The following is a 27963-nucleotide window of genomic DNA, read 5'->3' as shown; positions in this document are numbered from 1 at the left end:
ACTTATCCAGATCCATCTGTAGCAGAATACTATCTTCTCTTGTATTAACTGCTTTACATAGTTTTGTATCATCTGCAAATATCGATATTTTACTGTGTAAACCTTCTACCAGATCATTAATGAATATGTTGAAGAGAACAGGTCCCAATACTGACCCCTGCGGTACCCCACTGGTCACAGCGACCCAGTTAGAGACTATACCATTTATAACCACCCTCTGCTTTCTATCACTAAGCCAGTTACTAACCCATTTACACACATTTTCCCCCAGACCAAGCATTCTCATTTTGTGTACCAACCTCTTGTGCGGCACGGTATCAAACGCTTTGGAAAAATCGAGATATACCACGTCCAATGACTCACCGTGGTCCAGTCTATAGCTTACCTCTTCATAAAAACTGATTAGATTGGTTTGACAGGAGCGACTTCTCATAAACCCATGCTGATATGGAGTTAAACAGTTATTCTCATTGAGATAATCCAGAATAACATCCCTCAGAAACCCTTCAAATATTTTACCAACAATAGAGGTTAGACTTACTGGCCTATAATTTCCAGGTTCACTTTTAGAGCCCTTTTTGAATATTGGCACCACATTTGCTATGCGCCAGTCCTGCGGAACAGACCCTGTCGCTATAGAGTCACTAAAAATAAGAAATAATGGTTTATCTATTACATTACTTAGTTCTCTTAGTACTCGTGGGTGTATGCCATCCGGACCCGGAGATTTATCTATTTTAATCTTATTTAGCCGGTTTCGCACCTCTTCTTGGGTTAGATTGGTGACCCTTAATATAGGGTTTTCATTGTTTCTTGGGATTTCACCTAGCATTTCATTTTCCACCGTGAATACCGTGGAGAAGAAGGTGTTTAATATGTTAGCTTTTTCCTCGTCATCTACAACCATTCTTTCCTCACTATTTTTTAAGGGGCCTACGTAGTATTTGTCTGCTATATACTACATGGCTCCTATATACTACGTGGCCCGTGCTATATACTATGTGGCTGCTATATACATACATACATATTCTAGAATACCCAATCCGTTAGAATCGGGCCACCATCTAGTACACATATAACGAGTATTTGGAAAAGAGGAAAGCACTATAAATCAATGTGATAAATACTTACACGAGACCGCTTAATCCGCTCTACTTGTGCAAATTGACAGACAATTATCATCTCAACTTGGTAAGGATTGAGACTTTAAAAAAAAAAAAAAAAATCAGCAGTGAAACAGTTAGCTGAAAAAAAGCCATGAAAAGAGCCTTGTGTAAAGTGGATATCATCTCTTTCAATTGTAAAGAGAAAATTAGTATCTGTATGAAAAAAGCACAAATGATTGCACAGCGCAGTGGGGGCTATGGGACCCTTGGAGGGGCAGGAGCTGTAATTAAGCACAATTTGCATTTCAAAATAACCAGGAATACAAAGAGAAACAGAAGCCATACGTTCATTTCCAAAAATACATTTAACATCATACTATAACCTGCACAGCACACAGGCACATCCTGCACACAGCAATGACTGGGGCAGACCACCGCTACAGGAGGCCACTATTAATGACTGTGGGCTGAAAAACAATCCACCCAAGACACAAAATTATTTTCGGAGCAAAATATTTTAGTTATTCCGTGTATTGTGGTTTTGCCACATATAATTGTCTCAGGACTTTGGGGACCTCCGCTAAATTCAGTTTTTTACAGTTCCCACTTATTCATTTTGTACATCATTAGTAGTTATGCTTTATTATATTAATTGTGAAAAGTATTATTCCATATATGCGCATTTCTCTGGGTGACTGGTTTCTTCAGAGGTTCATACCAGCTGACATGTGCCAGGAAAGATGTGGGCTCAGCGACGGAGCCCACATCAAAGGGAGAGAAGCGACATGTGCAATACATGTACGGTGCATGTTGTGAAGGGGTTAAAGAACAATACACTGGAGTAAGACTTGCCAAATGCATTAAATGGAATCGGTCAGCAATGGAATCGGTCTCACAATGGAGAGATAGAACCTGATTCCAGAGATGTATCCCTTACTGGGCTGTTTAGTGTAGTTTTGATTAAAAAAAAAAAAAAAAAAAACATTTTGTCTGATGTTGATGTAGCAGAGCTAAGACTTCTGGACTGTGTATAACCTGCCCACACCCTTGATTGACAGATTTTTTTGTACACTGTGAATTGTCCACAAGCTGCTACTTAGTGGGGGAGGGGTTGTCCAGATTAGCCTGACTGCTGTGCTTGTTAAACTCCTGTTACTGTAATTTATTTGCTGATAAAACACAGATTGCATAGAAACTACATCACAGAGCCTGATAAGTAACATAGTAAGGGTACCGTCACACTATAACATTTCGATCGCTATGACGGTACGATTCGTGACGTTCCAGCGATATCGTTACGATATCGCTGTGTCTGACACGCAGCAGCGATCAGGGATCCTGCTGAGAATCGTACGTCGTAGCAGATCGTTTAGAACTTTCTTTCATCGCTGGATCTCCCGCTGTCATCGCTAGATCGGTGTGTGTGACACCGATCTAGCGATGCGATCCAGCGATCCGTTTGCTTGTAACCAGGGTAAACATCGGGTAACTAAGCGCAGGACCGCGCTTAGTTACCCGATGTTTACCCTGGTTACAAGCGTTAAACTAAAAAAAAAAAAAACAGCACATACTTACATTCTGGTGTCCGTCAGGTCCCTTGCAGTCTGCTTCCAGCACTGTGACTGCCGGCCGTAAAGTGAAAGCAGAGCACAGCGGCTGTGCTTTCACTTTCACTTTACGGCTGGCAGTCACTGAGTGCGGGAAGCAGACTGCAAGGGACCTGACGGACACCAGAATGTAAGTATGTGCTGTTTGTTTTTTTTTAGTTTAACGCTTGTAACCAGGGTAAACATCGGGTAACTAAGCGCGGTCCTGCGCTTAGTTACCCGATGTTTACCCTGGTTACCCAGGGACCTCGGCATCTTGGTCGCTGGAGAGCTGTCTGTGTGACAGCTCCCAGCGACCACACTACGATTTACCTACGATCACGGCCAGGTCATATCGCTGGTCGTGATCGTAGGTAAATCGTATAGTGTGACGGTACCCTAACATAGTTATTAAGGTTGAAGGAAGACTTTAAGTCCATCTAGTTCAACCCATAGCCTAACCTAACATGCCCTAACATGTTGATCCAGAGGAAGGCAAAAAAAAAACATGTGGCAAAGAGTAAGCTCCACATTGTGGAAAAAAATTCCTTCTCGACTCCACATACGGCAATCAGACTAGTTCCTTGGATCAACTCCCTATCAAGGAATCTAGTATATATAACCTGTAACGTTATACTTTTCAAGAAAGGCATCCAGTACCCTCTTAAATTTAAGTAATGAATCACTCATTACAACATACGGCAGAAAGTTCCATAGTCTCACTGCTCTTACAGTAAAGAATCCACGTCTGTTATGCTTAAACTTTCTTTCCTCCAGATGTAGAGGATGCCCCCTTGTCCCTGTCTCAGGTCTATGATTAAAAAGATCATCACAAAGATCTTTGTACTGTCCCCTCTTATTTATACATTAACATAAGATCACCCCTTAGTCTTCGTTTTTCCAAACTAAATAGCCCCAAGTGTAATAACCTATCTTGGTAATGCAGACCCCCAGTCCTCTAATAACCTTGGTCGCTCTTCTCTGCACTCGCTCTAGTTCAGCTATGTCTTTCTTATACACCGGAGACCAGGACTGTACACAGTATTCTAAGTGAGGTCGAACTAGTGACTTGTATAGAGGTAAAATTATGTTCTCCTCATGAGCATCTATGCCTCTTTTAATGCATCCCATTATTTTATTTGCCTTTGTAGCAGCTGCCTGACACTGGCCACTAAATGTGAGTTTGTCATCCACCCATACACCCAGGTCTTTTTCATTGACGGTTTTGCCCAGAGTTTTAGAATTAGGCCGGGGACACACACAACGTATAAAAAAAGGTCCGTTTTTGACGGACGAGAATCGCACAAATGTTACCAAAACAGTGATCCGTGTGCAGTGCGAGGATGCGATTTTCTCACATCAAATGATCCGTATGACATCCGTGTGACATCCGTATGGCGAGATTTTCTCACACACTTGCAAAATGAGCAAATAATGGCTGAGCCTTTCCTGTCACCTGCCCAATGCCTGAGAATTTCTCGCAAGTCACACTGATGGTCCGTGTGCTGTGCTATTTTTTCTCACCCCCATAGACTTTCATTGGAGATTCTCGGCCGAGATAAGCGGACAATGCTACGATTTCACTCGGATCCTGAATACGGCCGAGAAAATATCGGATGATGGGAGCTGCCCCATAGATTAACATTGGGATGAGCGCTATGCGTTTTTTTATCGCATTGAACTCGTCCGTATTACTGTCTAGTGTGACCCAAGCCTTAAGCACATAGTTATGCATCTTATTACTTCTACCCAAGTGCATGACCTTACATTTATCCCCATTAAAACTCATTTGCCATTTATCAGCCCAAGCTTCTAGTTTACATAAATCTTCCTGTAATATAAAATTGTCCTCCTCTGTATTGATTACCCTGCAGAGTTTAGTGTCATCTGCAAATATTGAAATTCTACTCTGAATGCCCCCTACAAGGTCATTAATATGTTAAAAAGAAGAGGACCCAATACTGACCCCTGTGGTACCCCACTGCTAACCGCTACCCAGTCCGAGTGTGCTCCATTAATAACCACCCTTTGTTTCCTATCCCTGAGCCAGCTCTTAACCCACTTACACATATTTTCCCCTATCCCCATTATTCTCATTTTATGTATCAACAGTTTGTGTGGCACCGTATCAAAATCTTTTGAAAAGTCCATATACACTACATCCACTGGGTTCCCTTGGTCCAGTCCAGAACTTACCTCTCCATAGAAGCTGATCAGATTAGTCTGACATGAACGGTCCCTAGTAAACCCATGCTGATACTGGGTCATGAGGTTATTCCTCTTCAGATACTCCAGTATAGCATCCCTTAGAATGCCCTCCAGGATTTTACCCACAGTAGAGGTTAAGCTTACTGGCCTATAATTTCCGAGTTCAGCTTTTGTCCCCTTTTTGAATATTGGCACCACATTTGCTATATGCCAGTGACACTTCCCCGGAATCAGTCTCTCTTGCCCTAGATTATGCTGCTCTCAAATTAAATAGCAAAAAAAACACCAGTCAGAGGAAGTAAGGTCGCAATTTAAAACCAGTTTTGTGGCGTAGATTATCATAATTTCCAAACAGCAGAGCTGGTCAGTCGCTAACATTTTTCAACATTTCAAGCAGTTTTACACTATAAAACTGACCAAAAAAACTGTGATGAATTATGGAGCTTAACCCCTTCACCCCCAAGCTTATTTTCACCTCCCTGACCAGGCCAAATTTTACAATTCAGGCTTGATGAATTATGGAGCTTAACCTCTTCACCCCCAAGCCTATTTTCACCTCCCTGACCAGGCCAAATTTTACAATTCTGACCAGTGTCACTTTATGTGGCAATAACTCTGGAACACTTCAACAGATCCCACAAATTCTGAAATTGTTTTTCCATGACATATTGCACTTCATGATAGTGGTAACATTTGTTCAATAGGACATGTGTTTATTTGTGGGAAAAAAATAATGAAATTTGGCAACAATTTTGAAAAGGCTGCCATTTTCAAACTTAATTTTTATGCCCTTAATTGAGACAGTCATGTCACACAAAATGGTTATTAAATATCATTTCCCACATGTCTAGTCTACATCTGCAAAATTTTGAAACAATTTATTTTTTTTTTAGAAGGGTTTAAAGTTGACCAGCGATTTCTCAACAAAAATTTTTTTTCTTGTTTTAGGGACCATATCACATTTGAAGTCACTTTGAGGGGTTTATATGGCAGAAAATACTGAAAAAGTAACAGCATTCTAAACACTGCACCCTCAAAACCACTTTCAAGATGTTGTTAATCCTTTAGGTGCTTCACAAGAATTAATGGAAGGAGAAAAAAAATGAACATTTAACTTTTTCACAAAATTTGCATGTAAAATTTGCTGAAATAATTAGCGGACGCAATGTTGCGTTTGGAGAGCCCCTGATGTGCCTAAACAGTGGAAACCCCCACAAGTGACCCCACTATGGAACCTAGACACCACAGTGAACTTATCTAGATCACATTTTTCACACAAGAATATTCTTTTAGTCCCAAATATTTTATTTTCACTAGGATAACAGGAGAAAATGTAACCCAAAAATTGTTGTGCAATTTCTCCTGAGTACGCCGATACTCCATATGGTGGTTGAAAACTACTTTTGAGGCACAGTGCAAAGCTCAGAAGAGAAGAAGTGCCTTAAGGTACCGTCACACTTAGCGACGCTGCAGCGATACCGACAACGATCCGGATCGCTGCAGCGTCGCTGTTTGGTCGCTGGAGAGCTATCACACAGACAGCTCTCCAGCGACCAACGATCCCGAGGTCCCCGGTAACCAGGGTAAACATCGGGTAACTAAGCGCAGGGCCGCGCTTAGTAACCCGATGTTTACCCTGGTTACCAGCGTAAAAAAACAAACAGTACATACTTACATTCAGCTGTCTGTCCCTTGCCGTCTGGTTCCTGCACTGACTGCTGGCCGTAAAGTGAAAGTGAAAGCACAGCACAGCGGTGAGTCACACAGCGGTGACTCACCGCTGTGGCTGTGCTCTGCTTTCACTTTACGGCCAGCAGTCAGTGCAGGAACCAGACGGCAAGGGACAGACAGCTGAATGTAAGTATGTACTGTTTGTTTTTTTACGCTGGTAACCAGGGTAAACATCGGGTTACTAAGCGCGGCCCTGCGCTTAGTAACCCGATGTTTACCCTGGTTACCAGTGAAGACATCGCTGAATCGGTGTCACACACGCCGATTCAGCGATGTCTACGGGGAGTCCAGCGATGAAATAAAGTTCTGGACTTTCTTCCCCGACCAGCGATCTCCCAGCAGGGGCCTGATCGCTGCTGCCTGTCACACTGGACGATATCGCTAGCGAGGACGCTGCAACGTCACGGATCGCTAGCGATATCGTCTAGTGTGACAGTACCTTTATTGGAATTCAGATTTTGCTGCACTGGTTTGAGGGTGCCATGTCACATTGGAAGAGCCCCTGAGGTGCCAGAACAGCAGAGCCCCCATAAGAGATTATTTTATTTTATTGCGCAGTGAAGAAAAAACATTTTTACCACGAAAATTGTTTTATCCCCAGATTTCACATTCTCATACTGGGAAATAGGTAAAAATGGCACCAAAATTTGTCACACAATGTCTGCAGAATGTGAAAATACCCCATATGTGGATGTACAGTACTGATTAGCCATACGGAGAGACTCGGGAGGGACTGAGTGTGATTTGCCGCCTGGAGCGCAGATTTTTTTAGAATTGTTTGCAGACTCCAGATACAGAGCCCCTAAGTGCTAGGAGACCCCATTTTGGAAATTATACCCCTTTGGGAATTTATCTACAGATGTATGGACTATTTTGAGCACATAGGCATTTGGCATGTGAAAATTGCAAACTGCCGTTGTAGTGCCCAGTACATTATGCCCCGCTCATGCTTCTGGAGACATGCACCTGTAAATTAGGCGGGCTCTCATCGCTACAGAAATGCCCGATGAATATGGAATAGGCACACAGGGGCTCAGATGGGGGGGGGGGGGTATTTGGATTCGGGAGCCCTGGATTTCTTTTTTTTTTGGGGGGGGGGGAACAATTTCGCTTTTCCAGAGCCATTGTACCGCTAGTAATGTGGAAGCCACTATATTTCCAGTAACAGATGACAGACCTGAGTGGGAGCTTTTATTGGGAACATTTTACATAACCTTTAGGATCACATTTATCGAGCGCTCTATGCTCAGCACAGCTAAATCTTCAAGTGACATAATTCAGATGAAACCCCCATTCACTATAATGAGGCAGCAGAGTTACTCTGGACTCTGTCTGGCCTCGGTTCAGCGGTGTCCTTTTCAGAAGTGCACAAAACTGTGGCGGACTGTGCTTTTATGCAATCCTAAAAAGACGGGCACCGCCGGATCACAGGCCAGACAGCGTCCACATTGCCTCCATCTGCCTCATTTTAGGGAATCTTTGGTCGGGGGTTTTGTCTAAGTCCCGTATTTCAATGATTTACATGGAAACCACAGAGTAAGCGCTCAGAGTAGAGGGCAGGATATATGCAAGTAGAGCCGGACTGCAATCTTTGGTAGGCAGAGTGGAAAAAAAAAAAATCAAACAGCAGCAGGTGAAGAATTTGTTTAATTTATTTTTTATGCCATTCATCGTGCGGTATAAGTGATTAGACGACTTTATGTGATTACAGAGATACCAGATTTATATGATTTGGGGTTTTTTTTAGGTTTGGCTGCTGACACATTAAACGACACTTTTTATTGCAAAAAATAGTATATTTTGCAATAAAAAGTGTCGTTTAGTGTGTCAGCAGCCAAATCTACAAAAAAAAACATTTTGAGAGCTATCACTTTTCGGCTAACAGTCATGTGAGGTCTTGTTTTTTTGAGAGACAAAAATTAACACTTATTGGTCGCTCTATTCCGATTTTTGGTGGCTTGTTTTTTTGCGGGACAAGATGAAGTTTTCAGGTGTACCATTTTGATTTCCATTCGTCTTTACAATCGTGTTTTACTCCACTTTGTGTATTATTTAGTGATTTTTTTTAAACCAATACTTTTGCAACTTTTTTTTTTACTTAGTCCCTCTCTGGGACTTTCGCTTTCTGCAGTCTGATCGCCGTTTTAAGGCATTGCAATACATTCGAACGGTCACACAAACTTGCACGGACCATGACCCAACAAGCTTGCTAGAGTCTGGTGACACTTGTCACAATGATGACATTGGGCCACCATGGCAACGATAGGGCCCTGGCGATGAAGTTGTGCGGGCACAGATTGGAGGGCAGAGAGGGGGCTCTTCCCTCCACCGTCTAAATGCTAGCGATCACAGCATTTAGGGGGTTGAACTGACGAGAGCGGTGCGGGCACAGTTCCTCGCAGGGAGTGCCAGGTGTCAGAATCAGCCAACACCCGGTGGCTAGCACCCCTGCAGCCTCCTGCACAGAGGTGATCACCATGACATGTATACACTTCCTTCGTCCTTCCAGACAATGAAATTTATATGTTGCACATGTCGTGAAGGGGTTAAAGGGAACGGTCATGTGAAGAAATGCTATTAACCTGAAGATATGGGGTTAATTTGAATCTTAATAGAGTTCTGAACCTGCCCAGCGCCAGAACTTAGAGCCCCACTGCCAGGAGGAAATTCACTTTATTGCTTTCGGCAGCATTCGGCTTTCAATCACAGGGGTGGCGAGGGCAATCCTTTAGTCACGGCTCTGTGTATAAGGAGCACTGACTGACAGCCGGCTCTGATGAGGAGGTAACTAAGTCAATGCCAGGGTGCGGTTGCTATATGCAGAGGGGCGACAACCAGCCATGGCGCCACCCCCAAGACTTTTTTGGCAGCTGGTCTCTTAATCCAATGAATTTGTCTGGCAGAAACCTTCCTCATTATGCCTTTATCTGCATGAACTCTGTCTGTGCTCTGTTTCAGTCACAAATCTCTTCACAGTATGATGATCACTCTTACGTTTTCGTGAAATAGCTAATGTTTTCATACCTTGTCCAAGGCATTACACTATTTAACGCTTTGCAGCAGCAGAGAGATCCTTTTTATTTCCCATGTTGCTTGAAACCTGTGGCCTGCTTAATAATATGGAACATCATTTTTAAGTAGATTTCCTTTAATTAGAATCACCTGGAACTCTAATTATCACATGTGTTTAAGATTGATTTCAGTTATCTATTGAGTCCTGAGACACAATACCATCCACGAGTTTATTTGAAAAAAACAAAACAATTAAATCTTTATGACACAAATCCAATTTGCATAATAATTTGGAACACAGTGTATATAGATATATGGGTCCATGATGTGGACAGACAGCATTTGCGTTTTCTTATGCGGTTAATTACAAATACAGGTGTGTTTAGTCTAAGCCATACTCCCCAAGTGTCCATCCGACATGCCTAACACACCAGTTGTGAACAGGGCCTAACAGTGACAGCAATGGGTCCCCAGACTGACACACCGAGACAATTTTTTTTATTGTTCTCAATAAATAAAGCATTGAATTGTATCTGGAATTGTTATGTACAATAACAAATTGTATTGTGGTACCGTGTTAGCCAGAAAAATCGATGTGAATACTTTTCTGCCCAATGATGACAGAAATATTCTAGGAGTGATACCTTTATTGGCTTTATTTTCTGGTTAGCCAATCACTCCTAGAATACTTCTGTCATCATTGAGCAGAAAAGTATTCATATCTGGAATTGTAAAAGGGCAATATGGATTAAACTGCAAAGAATTAGGGGTTTTGAATTTTAATATACGGTAATAAGATTTTTTATTATTATAGGCTCTTCAGATAAAAAAAAATATGGTATGAAAAAAAATTACCATATGAAATTCTTTGCTTCTTTGATTGGAAGAGTGGTAAAATTAAACAGCAATTTTTTTATACCAAAATATACATTGCTCAAAAAAAATTAAGGGAAAATCCCACATCCAAGATATCACTGAATAAAATATTCCAGTTGTAAATCTTTATTCATTACATGGTGGAATGTGTTGAGAACAATAAAACCTAAAAACGATCAATGTAAATCACAATTAATACCCCACGGAGGTCTGGAGTTGGAATGATGCTCAAAATCAAAGTGGAAAATGAAGTTACAGGCTGATCCAACTTCAGTGGACATGCCTCAAGACAAGGAAATAATGCTCAGTAGTGTGTGTGGCCTCCACGTGCCTGTATGACCTCCCTACAATGCCTGGGCATGCTCCTAATGAGGCGGCTGATGTTCTCCTGAGGGATCTCCTCTCAGACCTGAACTAAAGCATCAGCCAACTCCTGGACAGGCTGTGGTGCAACGTGACATTGGTGGAAGGTGTGAGACATGATGTCCCAGATGTGTTCAATCGGATTCAGGTCTGGGGAACAGTTGGGCCAGTCCATAGCTTCAATGTCTTCATTTTCCAGGAACTGCCGACACTCCAGCCACATGAGGTTTGGCACTGTCCTACATTAGGAGGAACCCAGGGCCAACCGCACCAGCATATGGTCTCACAAGGGGTCTGAGGATCTCATCTCGGTACCTAATGGCAGTCAGGCTACCTCTGGCGAGCACATGGAGGGCTGTGCGGCCCTCCAAAGAAATGCCACCCCACATCATTACTGACCCACTGCCAAACCAGTCATGATGAAGGATGTTGCAGGCAGCAGATCACTCTCCACGGCATCTCCTAACTCTTTTCACGTCTGTCACATGTGCTCAGTGTGAACCTGCTTTCATCTGTGAAGAGCACAGGGCACCAAGGGCGAATTTGCCAATCCTGGTGTTTTGTGGCAAATGCCAAGAATCCTGCATGGTGTTGGGCTGTGAGCACAACCCCCATCTGTGGACGTCGGGCACTCAGACCATCTTCATGGAGTGGATTTCTAACCGTTTGTGCAGACTTGCACATTTGTGGCCTGCTGGAAGTCATTTTGCAGGGCTATGGCAGTGCTCCTCCTGTTCCTCCTTGCACAAAGGCTGAGGTAGCGGTCCGGATGCTGCGTTGTTGCCCTCCTACGGCTCCCCCCACATCTCCTGGTGTACTGGCCTGTCTCCTGGTAGCGCCTCCAACCTTTGGACACGACGCGGACAGACACAGCAAACCTTTATGCCATAGCTCGCATTGATGTGCCATTCTAGATTAGCTGCACTACCTGAGCCTCTTGTGTGGGTTGTAGAGTCCAAGTTTCAAAGAAAGCAGTAAAGCTGCACCCTATAATTATATAGTCTCTGTGGACATCGGGGCGCACGTCCTCACCAGGGGGTCCATCCCAGACAGAACATCCAAATCCAAACTGAAGAAAAGGACAGCGCCACACTGGATAGTGAAAAGCAGCTCACATATTTATTCTGCCTCCTGCGGCAACGTTTCGGTCCGAAGACCTTTGTCAAGCCCTGTTGTAGAGTCCGTCTCATGCTACCATGAGTTTAAAAGGGCAACCAACATTCAAAAGTGACCAAAACATCAGCCAGAAAGCATTGGTACTGAGATGTGGTCTGTGGTCCCCACCTGTAGAAACGCTCCTTTATTGAGTGTGTCTTGATAATTGCCAATAATTTCATCTGTTGTCTATTCCATTTGCACAACAGCATGTGAAACTGATTGTCAAACAGTGTTGCTTCCTATGTAGACAGTTTGATTTCACAGAAATTTGATTTACTTGGAGTTATATTTTGTTGTTTAAGTGTTCCCTTTATTTTTTGAGGAGAATCATTTCCATAGCTGCCTATCCCAGTGGCCATGGATTTCAGTAAAGAATGCCAGTGCTTGCTCAGTGCGGCGGCATTCCCTGTGCTCGCTTGTGAGGTCAGGTGTTATTTATAACTTGGCGTGCAGCCAATGATGGAGCGTATATGGTGTATCCTGAGAATAGGACTGGATACAACAGCGTTCATCTATAATACAGCAAATCTCTGCACATCAGCTTCATGCAGATCCAACAGCACAGCCTGCTCACTATAGCAGGAAGAGCGAAAACCAAACCAGGGAAGAAATACACTAACAGTCTGCCTGGCAACCTGAAAATCACGACAGGCATCCAGAGATTCAAATTAAGGAACATGCCAAATCCTTTTATACACAAAATCCCACGCTCCGTCTCCAGCGCACTAAGCATCCCTATGGAGAGATACCTACTACATTCGGGGTTCTGCCCAGCACTGCAGTTTTTGCACCAGTCAGTGCTATAGAGGATCTTAGCAATCCTGATAAGATGTGTATTGTGGAACTCTTGAACAGACCTGGCCTCACTTTGCGGTTCACAAGTCAAGTTTTACCAGTGCAGAAGGAGATAAAATACTGGTGAAGAAAAAAAAATGTTGCAGAAAGTGCTAATGAATGCGATTATCCTTTCACACTTTCCGTGGCGAGGAGGGAATTGAACACATTCCATGATGCCTTGTGCTGCTCCAAGTTACTCCTTCCTGACTGTTTATTTCAGGAACGTGATGTCATAGGAAGCCGCAATGTTTGGCTGATAGGATCATGTTGTCGAGCAGAAAACCATCCTGACACCATGTGACTCCATCAGGGCTTTGTTCATTAATCTTGTAGAAGGCAGACATGAATGCTTTCAACTGCTCAATTCCCATGTGCCACAAGGCGTACTTATTACTACCCATAACTCACCATGACCCTACACACGTGTGACAAGCAATCCTACCAGAGGCCATTGTGCAGGGCCGAACATTAAAGGCCACGCCAAGTCTCATCTAAAAGAAACTAAGTTTCATCACGGAAATATTGCTTCACAGGGCGAATTAAGGACACCGAGGACTTGGGAGTTTGGCATTTTTCTAACTAGATGATGAAAAAGTTGTATCTAGGAAGTAACCCAATCTACGGTAATAATTATCAAAAAGTTTTCTAAAAGTAGTGACCATGGTCATTGAGATGTCAACAATTTTTTGCATAAGTAAAAAGCAGATATCTAGTAAAAACTGCTGAGTAACGAAAATCAGTCAGTTCAGTATTTCTTTGTGTAGGAGAAGGATCCTACAAGATTCTTCTATCAAACATGAAAATCCGATAGAACTAGGAAACAACTAGGAAGGCATCAAGTGCTGTCCCGTATTTCAAGGCCCTAAAGACTTCCAGTTGATCTATCACTGAGAAAAAAAAACAATGGAAAGATGGACGAGTCGCGTGCTCACTCCCGCTGTCAGAGATTGACAGGAGGATTTAACAAGTTAACAGCCACTGAGGAACACGGCTCCACCTGCAGCTGTTAAAGGCACATAATGGCTTATTAAATCAGCCATCATATGTCAGGAATGATGAGGGCTCAGCGTGTGACGCCGCATCAAAGTCAGGGACACAACACATGACGTAGATATACGCCATACGTTGTGAGGGGATTAAAGGCACACCGTAGCTGCAAATTCATCAATTTATACATTTCTACAACCTCAATACAAAAATTAAAAAAAAAAAAAAAAAGAGTTGGGCTGCTGTTTATAAAAGTGTAAAGGAAACAAGAATGCAATGATTTGGAAAGGTCTTATAGCCATATTTTATTCACAACAGCTACCAATCACATATCAGAAGGTGACATTTAGACATTTTTCCAGTTAATTTTGAAATTAACTCCTTTACTACGGAATATAAGCCCGCAAGGGCCGGACCCTCTCCCCTGTGTACCTGTCAGTGATTGGTAGTTTCTTAACTGTAATTTATATCTGTAATTTGCATGTAATCCTTCTCATGTACAGCACCATGGAGTTAATGGTGCTCTAAAAAGAAATAATTTACAAATTGATGGCAGCAACACATCTCAAAGTTGGAGCGGAGTTACCAAAAGGCTGACAAAGTGTCAGTAATGGAAAACGGCTAGAGAATCAATTTTTCAAAAAAAAAAAAAAGTCAATTGACGGTGTATAAGGCTGTGTGCCCACATTGCATTTTTTATGCATTTCTGCTGCAGTGAAAACGCATAAAAACGCTTAAAAAACCCATTCCCACGCAATCCTATGGGAATCCGCAGTTCCGATGCCCATGTTGTGGATTTTCCTGCTGCGGAATCGCATAGCAGTAAAATCCGCAGCATGTTCATTATTTCTGTGGAATTGCGGCGATTCCACCTCCACTTTACGCATGTGCCTATGCCAACCATGCGTAAAGTGAGCGTTTCATGTGCAGATGGTACCCAGAGTCTGCAGGTGAGGAGACTCTCCTCCAGGCCCTGGGAACCATATACCTGTAAAAAAAAAAAAAAAAGTTAAAATAAAAAACAGGGATATACTTACCTTCTGATGGTCCCTGGAGTCCTCCCGCCTCTCAGCGGTGCACGCGGCGGCTTCCGTTCTCAGGGATGCATTGCGCGAATCACCTGAGATGACGTCGCTGTCACACGACAGTGACTTCACAAAGGTCCTTCACGCAAAGCATCCCTGGGAACGAAACGTACCTGGAGCGCCACTGAGGAGATCGGGGGCCGTCAGAAGGTGAGAATAACCATATTTTTTATTTTTAACATTCTATCTTTTACTATTGATGCTGCATAGGCAGCATCAATAGTAGAAAGTTGGTCACACTTGTCAAACACTTTTTGACAAGTGTAACCAACCTGTCAATCACTTTTCCAAGCGATGCTTCAAATTGTTTGGAAAACACTAGCATTCTGCAAGCTAAAAAAGCTTGCAAAACGCTTGTGTTTTGTGGGAAAATGCTTGCGAATTCCGCATGCGTTTTACCGCAGCCAGGGAGTGGCGGAAATGCTGCGGACATTTCCGCAGCATTTCTGCAACGTGGGCACATAGCCTAACATGTTACAGAGGTAGAGTCTCTCAGAAGCAAATAAAGTGAGAGGTTCACCAAGTAGAACATTTTTTCTGAAATTATTCCACAAATTTTAGATGCAGCTTTTCAATGTATAATTACAGTACATATCAAAATATTTAAAGTCTTTGTAGATAGTGGCATATTCAGAGATTCTGGCACAATCCTTGTGCACAAGGCTCTATGGGCTTTCAGGCAGCACTGTATGAAAAATAGGCACTACACTGCATGGGCTCAGGAATACTTCCAGACATACCGTATATACTCGAGTATAAGCCGACCCGAGTATAAGCCGACCCCCCTAATTTTGCCACAAAAAAACTGGGAAAACTTATTGACTCGAGTATAAGCCTAGGGTAGGAAATGCAGCAGCTACTGGTGAATTTCAAAAATAAAAATAGATGCTCCATACCGTTCATTATTGCCCCATAAGATGCTCCATATAAAGCTGTGCCATATATAATGCTCCATACTGTTCATTATTGCCACATAGATGTGACATAGAAAGCTCTGCCATATAGTGCTCTGCACCGTTCATTATTGCCCCATAGCTGTGCCATATAGTGCTCCGCACCGTTCATTATTGCCCCATAGCTGCCATATAGTGCTCTGCGCCGTTCATTATTGCCCCATAGCTGTGCCATATAGTGCTCTGCGCCGTTCATTATTGCCCCATAGCTGTGCCATATAGTGCTCTGCGCCGTTCATTATTGCCCCATAGCTGCCATATAGTGCTCTGCACTAGGGTTGAGCGAAACGGATCGTTCATTTTCAAAAGTCGCCGACTTTTGGCAAAGTCGGGTTTCATGAAACCCGACCCGATCCCTGTGTGGGGTCGGCCATGCGGTACGCGACTTTCGCGCCAAAGTCGCGTTTCGTATGACGCGCTTGGCGCCATTTTTTTCAGCCAATGAAGGGGCGTGGGCAGAGTGATTACATAGGTCTGAGAGAGAGAGAGAGAGAGAGAGAGAGAGAGAGAGAGAGAGAGAGAGAGAGAGAGAGAGAAAAAAAAATTCCCATTGGCTTTGCATTGGGTTTCGTGTTTCGGTCGATCCTCGACTTTTCGCCATAATCGGCCGATTTCACTCGACTCGACTTTTGAGATAGTTGGGTTTCGCGAAACCCGGCTCGACCCTAAAAAAGTCAAGGTCGCTCAACCCTACTCTGCACCGTTCAGTATTGCCCCATAGCTGCCATATAGTGCTCTGCGCCGTTCAGTATTGCCCCATAGCTGTGCCATAGAAATCTGTGCCATTGCTGCTGCTGCGGCTGCTGCAATACAAAAAAAAAAAAATGCCATACTCACCTCGCTACTTGCAGCTCCCAGCGTCTCTCCGCACTGACTGATCAGGCAGAGGGCGCCGCGCACACTATATGCGTCATCGCGCCCTCTGACCTGAACAGTCAGTGCAAGAGGACGCGAAGACGGAGCGGCACCCGGCGGCTGGAACGGGGACAGGTGAATATAAAAATACTTACCTAGTCCCAGCGATCCTGGCGCTCCCTCTGCCTGTCACACGGTCTTCGGTGCTGCAGCTCTTCCTGTCAGCGGTCACCGGCACCGCTGATTAGAGAAATTAATATGTGGCTCCACCCCTATGGGAGGTGGAGCCGCGTATTCATTTCTCTAATGAGCGGTCCCACGTGACCGCTGACAGGAAGAGCTGCAGCACCGAAGACCGTGTGACAGGCAGAGGGAGCGCCAGGATCGCTGGGACTAGGTAAGTATACCTCAGCCCTCTCCCCCTCACCCGCCGACCCCACCGCTACCGTGACTCGAGTATAAGCCGAGAGGGGCACTTTCAGCCCAAAATTTTGGGCTGAAAATCTCGGCTTATACTCGAGTATATACGGTAGTTTGTGAACACAGTTTGCTGTGGGGTCCACAAATGCAAGTGGAAGCTCCATCATACTGAGAAGCCATATATCAACACAATACAGCAGGGATGTCAAACTCAAATACACAAAGAGGCCAAAATTAACAGACTGGGCAAAGTCGCGGGCCAACCTTGATATTTATTTAAAAAAAATGTCTACAATAGAGGAAGTTTTTTATTCTCATCAAATAGAACAATGAACCTTTTCATACAGAAACAAACTTAAAAGGGGTTGTGCCACAAACAAAGTACATTTCAATCTCAGAATAAAATAAATGTAATAATATAATATTATGTAAGAGGAGTAAAAAGCATAAGGCCCAATGGCCCATTTTAAATAAGTAATAAAGGATTAAAAAAAACTTGAATAATGTTGATAATCACGTATAATGCCAAAAAAAGTGCCCCCGAACACAGTAAAATACCACCACAGCGAATTCCTCCACAGTACCCTCCATTCGAACAGTATGATTATCTCCCCCTCAATCCCTCCTGCAGAGTATGGCGACACTGATGCACAGCTGGCGCAAAATAATGACGTCATCGTGCCTGCTGTGCCGAGACAGCAGACGCAGAGGGAAAATGTCAGAGGAGGGAGGGTCAGCTGACACTTCTTCCATCATTGCTCTCAACTGCATAGACATCCACGGTGCTGATACAGTTGAAAGCGCGATGCTGGCCAGGGAAGGTCAAATATACTCACACTGTGGGCCTGATTTGGCCCGCAGGCCATAGTTTGACATATGTGCAATATAGAAGCACTGCCATCTTCTCAGGGCCAAAGCTCATCTAAAATGAACAAATTCAAAACGGGAAAACTTATGTGGACAGATTAAATAAAGCTTGAAACTCATTATAGAAACCATGTAGTCCAACAGACGCGAGAGAAGAGGAGCCATCCAGCTTCTTCTAAGTTTAAAACCTTGCACCTCTGATGATATGGGGTTGTATTAAGGTTTATGGCATGGGCAGCTTACACATCTATTTGAGGGAAGGACTTGCATATTTTAGCAAGACCATGCTAAACCAGATACTGCATCCATCACAAGAGTATGGCTTCCCAGGAGAAGAATTTGGGTGTTTAACTCCTAGCCTGTAGTCCAGACCTTTTACCAATAGAGAACATTTGACATATTCTGAAACAGAAAATCCTGCAAAGACGACCAAGAACTGTTGAGCAATTAGAATCCTACATCAGAACAGAATGGGACTATCGCGACTATTGTCAGATGTTCCAGGCCAGGGGCTCCTTCCCTGACCCTAATGCTATGGGTGCCGTTGCCTGCCCTGTTCCGCATAGCTTACTTCTGACGGTGAAGACGTTGGAGCCACATACCTTACCTTAGCTCCTGAATCACCCCCTCCGTGTGTACCCTTTCCCCTCCCAGGGAAGAGGGGAGTAGTAGTGTACCGTAATACACCAACCAGACTAATAAGGTAGCATGAACAGGGATAAAGGAAAATACCAATCTTACAACTATACATACATAAACAACAGTAGGAGAAAAGGAATTATCACACACTCAAAACCTAGCAACAGTCACAGATAAATCCACTAAAAGCCTTCAACAATAACCACCAACAACCTTCAGCCATGCAGCATAAGCTAGTTCTGACAATGAGTGCCAGCCAGGACCCAGTTTATATAGGAAATGGGAGTGGCTAACAGTGCACAGCTGATCTATGTTTTATGTTCTATTGTGAATAAAATATGGCTATAAGATATTTTTAAGTCATCGCATTCTTGGTTTCATTACATTTTACACAACATCCAAAATTTTTGGAATTGGTGTTGAATTATGAATTAATAGAGAATGTAAGTATGAACAAGCCACTCAGAGCCAGAGTTCAGTATTACAAAAAGAAAACGGACACCTTTCTCAACTGGTACTACAGTTAACTCCACTGTTTCCAATGTCCACCTTTATGAGATTTACTATAACTGTCTGTTTATAGCCCTGGATTTTCTAAACTGTCTGCCCTAGATTTCTAACTACGGAATATGTGCAGCCTTTTACTTGGGTTTTTATCTTTGTTCAAACTGAGCACTCTGCTAAACTCCAGAAACTGTAAAATAAAGCCAGAGGGGCACCATCAATGAAAATACACAGTAATGTATGCTCTTCGAAAAGTACATTTGCTTGGGCGCTTTTTATTTTTTATTTTTTTTTTAATAAACCAGAGTACCGTAATGTTGACAATCGAATCGTTAAATGGTCAGTATACAAGAGCCTTCACTTTGCAGACGAATGAATAGAACTTGTGTCCTACATTATATCTATTCAACTTTTTCATACACACCAAGCCTGGTTATCCTCGTCACATGGTGACATGACCCAACCTCGAGATAAATGGCACACAACACTGAGGCACAACAAGGGTATGTTTCCACGTTCAGTATTTGCTGCGGATTGGACGCTGCGTAAAGCCGCAGCGTCCAGATGTTACAGCATTGTGGAGGGGATTTTATGAAATCCCATCTCCACTATGCGTTCAAAGACAAAGGTGGCAGACCTGCGAATACGCACATGCAGCGCGTCTTTATATACCACAGCATGTCAATTTAGTCTCCGCAAGATAAATATCACCGTCCAATGTATAGGATGCAGTGATTCCGTACAGTTCAATGAACACATGCAGAATCACCGCGCGTACAAAAGCCGGCAGCGCATTGCACAGAGTGGGTATCTGCTGCGTCCAAAGCGCTGCCTTTACAGAATGTGAAAACATACCCTTAAATGTAGCAGAATGCATGATAAAAGCGCCTTCACATATGTAAGGAGTGTTTATGGCAAAAACAATCAAACCTACACATATTTGGTATCGCCGCGTTCAGAATCGCCCAATCCATCAATAAAAAAAAGCATTAACATTAACCTGATCGCTAAACAGCGTAGCGAGAAAAAAATTAGAAACGCCAGAATTACGCTTTTTTTGGTCGCCGCGACATTGCATTAAAATGCAATAACGGTCGATCAAAATAATGTATCTGCACAAAAGTGGTATCATTAAAAACGTCAGCTCGGCATGCAAAAAAATAAGCCCTCACCTGACCCCAGATCACGAAACATGGAGATGCTACAGGTATTGGCTTTTTTTTTTTTTTAGCAAAGTTTTGATTTTTTTTTCACCACTTAGATAAAAAATAATCTAGACATGTTTGGTGTATACAAACTCGTAATGACCTGGAGAATCATAATATCAGGTCAGTTTTAGCATTTAGAGAAGCTAGAAAAAAAGCCAAAACAAAAAACAAGTGAGGGATTGCACTTTTTTTTGCAATTTCACCACACTTGGAATTTTCTTCCCGTTTTCTAGTACAAAATATGGTAAAACCGATGGTGTCGTTCAAAAGTACAACACGTCCCGCAAAAAAATAAGCCCTCATATGACCATATTGACGGAAAAATAGAAGTTATAGCTCTGGGAAGGAGGGGGAACGAAAAACGAAGAGGCAAAAACGAAAAAGGGCCGCGGCGGGAAGGGGTTAAAATCCGCGTTTCGGACCCGTGAGACTCAATGTCCCAGTCTTATCAGTTTCGATGAACTAAGCAAGGAAGACAATTTGTACTTTAGTGTTCCATACATGTTTCCTCGGTTCTTCACTGATCCACTGTTAAAGGGAATCTGTCAATATGAACAACCCTCCTCAGCAGTCTATATAGGCATGCAGGTTATAGGAAATTGATACCCTGATATCTGGGATCCGATGTCTTAGGCTAGGGTCACATTGCGTTAGTGCAATCCGTTTAGCGCTAGCGGATTGCGCTAACGCAATGTTTTCTATGGGGCTGCGGTCGGGGTCGCGGTAACGTCCCCGCTCTCGCACATCCCCGATCTGCGAGAGCGGGGAACGGACCGCGGGCGCGCCTCGGAAGCTGCAAGCAGCGTCCGCGGCGCGCCAGGAATCACCGGCGCGTCGCTAGCGCGTGCCGAACATGGCACGCGCTAGTGAAGCGCGTTCCCATTAGCGTGAATGGGCGCGTTAACGGCCGCGTTGCATGGCGTTGATTTCGCCGTGCAACGCTGTCCGTTTAACGCTGTCCCATAACGCAATGGGAACCCAGCCTTATTCCAGAGAAATTCACATTTTTCTTATACGTAATTGAGCTGTTAAGATCTACAGGTAGGACATAGCTCTCCCTGAGAATCTGCCTCCAGAGCTTATTGGAAATTAAAGTGGGCGTTACCAGCGTGACATGTAATGGCTGACACTTTGCTCTCATATATCACACTCAGCTCTTTAGAGAGGTCAGAACTAGCAGTACAGCAGAAGCGACTTTGTCTTATTACAAACATGTACACCTACAGTTGTCCTCTCACAGTGCTGTCAGCTCTGCTGCTGAGCTGTGCCTTATTACAACCAACAGTACAGCAGAGTTGAATCTTGACTCATTGCAAACACATTTTCAGTGCTGTCAGCTCTGCTGTAACACCTTTACCCACACCGACTGCATGTGACATTGAACCTGAAGCACTTTGAGACACCTGCAAATGTGTTTGCAATGAGACAAAGTTCCCTTCTGTACGGTGTTGGCTCGGACCTTACCGCAAAGCGGTGTCTAATTAGGAGAGCAAACTGTCAGTCATTACTTGTCTCACACTGGTAATGCCCCTTTTCATTTAAATTAAAATCACCCGGAGAATTTGCCTCATGAGCTATGGGTTGGACAAAAGCCATTAACAGCTAATTTGCATATAAGAAAAAAGTACAGACAATTTAACACCATGCCCTGCAGCATAATTGCATGTGTACTGTGTATATACAATGCTCAAAAAATAAAGGGAACACTTAAACAACAAAATATAACTCCAAGTAAATCAAACTTCTGTGAAATCAAACTGTCTACATAGGAAGCAACACTGTTTGACAATCAATTTCACATGCTGTTGTGCATATGGAATAGACAACAGATGGAAATTATTGGCAATTATCAAGACACACTCAATAAAGGAGTTGTCCTGCAGGTGGAGACCACAGACCACATCTCAGTACCAATGCTTTCTGGCTGATGTTTTGGTCACTTTTGAATGTTGGTTGTGCTTTCACACTCGTGGTAGCATGAGACAGACTCTACAACCCTACTCTAGAAGTGGCTCAGGTAGTGCAGCTCGTCCAGGATGGCACATCAATGCAAGCTGTTGCAAGAAGTTTTACTGTGTCTGTCCACGTAGTGTCCAGAGGCGCTACCAGGAGACATGCCAGTACACAAGGAGACGTGGAGGGTGCCGTAGGAGGGCTACAACCCAGCAGCAGGACTGCTACCTCAGCCTTTGTGCAAGGAGGGACAGGAGGAGCACTGCCAGATCCCTGCAAAATGACCTCCAGCAGGCCACAAATGTGCATGTGTCTGCACAAATTTTTAGAAACCGACTCCATGAGGATGGTCTGAGCGCCTGACATCCACAGATGGGGGTTGTGCTCACAGCCAAAAACCCTACAGGACGCTTGGCATTTGCCACAGACCACCGGGATAGGCAAATTTGCCACTGGTGCCCTGTGCTCTTCACAGATGAAAGCAGGTTCTCACTGAGCACATGTGACAGTCTCGAGATGCCGTGGAGAGCGATGTGCTGCCTTCAGCATGACCGGTTAGGCAGTGGGTCAGTAATTGTGTGGGGTGGCATTTCTTTGGAGGACCGCACAGCCCTCCATGTGCTTGCCAGAGGTAGCCTGACTGCCATTAGGTACTGAGATGAGATCCTCAGACCCCTTGTGAGACCATATGCTGGTGCACTTGGCCCTGGGTTCCTCCTAATGCAGGACAATGCCAGACCTTATGTGGCTGGAGTATGTCAGCAGTTCCTGCAAGATTAAAGCATTTTAGCCTGGCCCACCTGCTCCCCAGAAATGAATCTGATTGAACACATCTGAGACATCATGCCTCGCACCATCCACCTCAGGTTGCACCACATACTGTCCAGGAGTTGGAGGATGCTTTACTCCAGGTCTGGGAGGAGATCCCCAGGAGACCATCCGCCACCTCATGAGGCGCATGCCCAGGCGTTGTAGGGAGATCATACAGGCACGTGGAGGCCACACACACTACTGAGCATCATTTCCTTGTCTTGAGGCATTTCCACTGAAGTTGGATCAGCCTGTAACTTCATTTTCCACTTTGATTTTGAACATCATTCCAACTCCAGACCTCCATGGGATATTAGTTGTGATTTACGTTGATAATTTTTAGCTTTTTTTTTTGTTCTCAACACATTCCACTGTGTAATGAATAAAGATTTACAACTGGAATATTTCAATCAGTGATATCTAGAAATTTAATCGTTCCCTTTATTTTTGGAGCAGTGTACTTATGATTGAGGTTATCCTGATATTTAAAATAAAGAAATTAAAAATGGCGTCTGCGCAGTAGCAAGTATTGTTTCACCTCTATATACACTGATGGCTGCTTCTTGTGAGCCACAGCGGGCACAATTTTCAAATGGATTTTTTTTTTTTTTAAATATCAGGATAACCTTAACCAGGGATCAGTGACCTGACCGTAGTCTTCATTATTAGGGATGATCGAATAGCTTTGAATAACAGCTTATCCGAATGGCTATAGCCGAATAGCTATAGCGCTTCCCAAAAATGTTGTACCCTCCTCCTTACTGATAACTTTCACCAATGAGATCCCTTTGAGGTGTTAAAAGCCATTTACAGACTATAACTTTTGCTGTAAAATGCAACTAAGAAAATGTCAGGAAAATCTTACTAGAACATGAAAACTTTATATGGGGTTAATCAGAATAATTTTTAAAATGATGAAAGCTGTGTACTGGCTTCTATTTAATATGCGTGTGATTGGCCAATGCTGAACAGCACCACATCCCCAATTGTAAGAGGTTATTCACACTTATGCTACCACATTACCTTAGAATTGTACAAATCCATTGATAAAAATAAAACTATGGGGGACATAAAAGGTTTAAAAAAACTCTCAGAAATTATTCTCCCACTATGATTTTTTTACATGACCGAAAACTGGCTTTTTAACCATGTGTTAAATCCACTGTATGTGATTATTGATAGGGCAGCAGACTGTGTGGTGAATAATGTACATGATACAGATGATATGTAGGTGTGGTCTTCTATACAGATAATACAAGGAGCTGTTGTACTGTTGAATCATCCCAAGTTTGGGATGTTGGGATGTACTAATTTAATTAGAATAATTCTAAATCATAAGTGGACACAGATGAGAAAAATTCAAGGGATCCAACACAAGGAAAAATAGCAAGCAAAAAATAAATTGGTTATAGCCCCCTTGATATTAATCAAAAGTAACGGCAGAACACTTAGGCTATGTGCACACGTTCAGGATTCTTTGCAGAAATTTCCTGAACAAAATCGGACTTTTTCTGCAATACAGGTCCTTCTCAAAAAATTAGCATATAGTGTTAAATTTCATTATTTACCATAATGTAATGATTACAATTAAACTTTCATATATTATAGATTCATTATCCACCAACTGAAATTTGTCAGGTCTTTTATTGTTTTAATACTGATGATTTTGGCATACAACTCCTGATAACCCAAAAAACCTGTCTCAATAAATTAGCATATTTCACCCATCCAATCAAATAAAAGTGTTTTTTAATAACAAACAAAAAAACCCAACAAATAATAATGTTCAGTTATGCACTCAATACTTGGTCGGGAATCCTTTGGCAGAAATGACTGCTTCAATGCGGCGTGGCATGGAGGCAATCAGCCTGTGACACTGCTGAGATGTTATGGAGGCCCAGGATGCTTCAATAGCGGCCTTAAGCTCATCCAGAGTGTTGGGTCTTGCGTCTCTCAACTTTCTCTTCACAATATCCCACAGATTCTCTATGGGGTTCAGGTCAGGAGAGTTGGCAGGCCAATTGAGCACAGTAATACCATGGTCAGTAAACCATTTACCAGTGGTTTTGGCACTGTGAGCAGGTGCCAGGTCGTGCTGAAAAATGAAATCTTCATCTCCATAAAGCATTTCAGCCGATGGAAGCATGAAGTGCTCCAAAATCTCCTGATAGCTAGCTGCATTGACCCTGCCCTTGATGAAACACAGTGGACCAACACCAGCAGCTGACATGGCACCCCACACCATCACTGACTGTGGGTACTTGACACTGGACTTCAGGCATTTTGGCATTTCCTTCTCCCCAGTCTTCCTCCAGACTCTGGCACCTTGATTTCCGAATGACATGCAAAATTTGCTTTCATCAGAAAAAAGTACTTGGGACCACTTAGCAACAGTCCAGTGCTGCTTCTCTGTAGCTCAAAAGTGGCTTTACCTGGGGAATGCGGCACCTGTAGCCCATTTCCTGCACACGCCTGTGCACGGTGGCTCTGGATGTTTCCACACCAGACTCAGTCCACTGCTTCCTCAGGTTCCCCAAGGTCTGGAATCGGTCCTTCTCCACAATCTTCCTCAGGGTCCGGTCTCCTCTTCTCGTTGTACAGCGTTTTCTGCCACATTGTTTCCTTCCATCAGACTTACCATTGAGGTGCCTTGATACAGCACTCTGGGAACAGCCTATTTGTTGAGAAATTTCTTTCTGGGTCTTACCCTCTTGCTTGAGGGTGTCAATGATGGCCTTCTTGACATCTGTCAGGTCGCTAGTCTTACCCATGATGGGGGTTTTGAGTAATGAACCAGGCAGGGAGTTTATAAAAGCCTCAGGTATCTTTTGCATGTGTTTAGAGTTAATTAGTTGATTCAGAAGATTAGGGTAATAGGTCGTTTAGAGAACCTTTTCTTGATATGCTAATTTATTGAGACAGGTTTTTTGGGTTATCAGGAGTTGTATGCCAAAATCATCAGTATTAAAACAACAAAAGACCTGACAAATTTCAGTTGGTGGATAATGAATCTATAATATATGAAAGTTTAATTGTAATCATTACATTATGGTAAATAATGAAATTTAACACTATATGCTAATTTTTTGAGAAGGACCTGTAGATCCGCTCGCATTTTTTCACGTATTTTTCCGGAGCTTTCTACTACTATATTATATAATGGCAAATCCGGAGATTTTCTGCAAAATGAATGAACATGTTGCGTTTTTTTCCGCGATACATTTTTTTTAGCGGGAAAAAAAAGCAACATTTGCCCAAAAATTGCGGATTGCATTCTAATAGGATGCTTAATGAAAGCTTTTTTTAAATCGTTGTTTTTTTTTAGCGGAAAACAGCAGGGAAAAAATGCGAAAAATCCTGAACGTGTGCACATAGCCTTAAAGATAGCTAAAAAGGGGGCTGAACCCTTTGTTCCCCAGATTATCAGGCGATGTCTAAGGAGTTAAAAGGATTGTCCAGTACAGGAAAAACATTTCATAACAGCAGAAGTGCCTTTCGTATTAATTTTTTTTAAAAATCTACGTTTTTGAAGCCATTTTTGGAGGAGGATTTTAGCAAGGATCCCCTAAACAGAAAAACAAAACCTCGATGTGAACACAGCCTCATTTGGCATGTCTAAAGGTACCGTTACACTTAACGATTTACCAACGATCACGACCAGCGATACCACCTGGCCGTGATCGTTGGTAAGTCGTTGTGTGGTCGCTAGGGAGCTGTCACACAGCGCAGGGCCGCGCTTAGTAACCCGATATTTACCCTGGTTACCATTGTGAAAGTAAAAAAAAAAAAAAAAAAAAAAACACTACATACTTACATTCCTGTCGCGTCCCCCAGCGTCAGCTTCCCTGCACTGTGTAAGCGCTGGCTGGAAAGCAGAGCGGTGAGGTCACCGCTGTGCTGCTTTACGGCCGGCCGGCGCTGACACTGGGGGACGCAGGGAAGCTGACGCTGAAGGACGTGACCGGAATGTAAGTGTGTTTTTTTTTTTTTTTTTTTTTTACTTTTACAATGGTAACCAGGGTAAACATCGGGTTACTAAGCGCGGCCCTGCGCTTAGTAACCCGATGTTTACCCTGGTTACCAGTGAAGACATCGCTGAATGGGCGTCACACACGTCGATTCAGCGATGTCAGCGGGTGATCCAGCGACGAAATAAAGTCCTGATCATTCCCCAGCAACCAACGATCTCCCAGCAGGGGCCTGATAGTTTGTTGCTGTAATGCATAACGATTTCGTTAACAATATCGTTGCTACGTCACAAAAAGCAACGATATCGTTAACAATATCGTTATGTGTGACGGTACCTTGAAAATGTTGGCAGTCAACTAGGAAACAGGCAAAATGCTTTTTCAGCAAAATAGACGATTTTTATGCAAGCTTAATTGTAGTTCTCAACAGGACAAAGACGCCATTTCATGACTTTTGCTGTAAGTAAATTTGATTTGATAAAGGTAATTTAAATTGACAAAACAGGAATAGTTAACTAATAGATCAAAGCACAGCATTACTTACCTCTGTAACATCCATGACCTTAATAGCTGCAAGCTGGCCCGTCTTAACATGGCGGCCCTGAAAAAAAATAAATAAAAAAAATAAATTACAAAAATAATTTTTATAGTTTATTTTATAGAAAGAAAATACAGAAAGTAACAACAATTCCAGCCTAAAAAGTGAAACTGTAAGCAAGTCCATGGACAAAGTCAACTCTTCTGGCTCCCCTTCCTAATGACCTTTGCAAACTCATTGGATGCTTCAATACAAAAGATAGAATAGGAGTCAGTCTATTGCTGCTAATGTTCATGTGA

General features: G+C 43.1%; 1 protein-coding gene across 11 annotated transcripts in view; it reads right to left on the bottom strand.

Annotated features, from left to right (window-relative positions):
• Positions 1-27963, bottom strand: part of MAP4K4 (mitogen-activated protein kinase kinase kinase kinase 4) — a 192700-nt gene that overhangs the window by 86602 nt on the left and 78135 nt on the right. For all 11 annotated transcript variants that reach the window (XM_069757606.1, XM_069757608.1, XM_069757610.1 and 8 more), the window contains exon 3: positions 27671-27727. In XM_069757606.1, coding sequence (XP_069613707.1) covers positions 27671-27727 — 57 coding nt within the window. The remainder of the gene's footprint in view (positions 1-27670; positions 27728-27963) is intronic.

Source organism: Ranitomeya imitator, chromosome 3, assembly GCF_032444005.1.
Source record: "Ranitomeya imitator isolate aRanImi1 chromosome 3, aRanImi1.pri, whole genome shotgun sequence".
Classification (NCBI taxonomy): Eukaryota; Metazoa; Chordata; class Amphibia; order Anura; family Dendrobatidae; genus Ranitomeya; species Ranitomeya imitator.
Note: the sequence above shows the minus strand (reverse complement) of the source record. Positions and strands in the feature narration are given on the sequence as shown.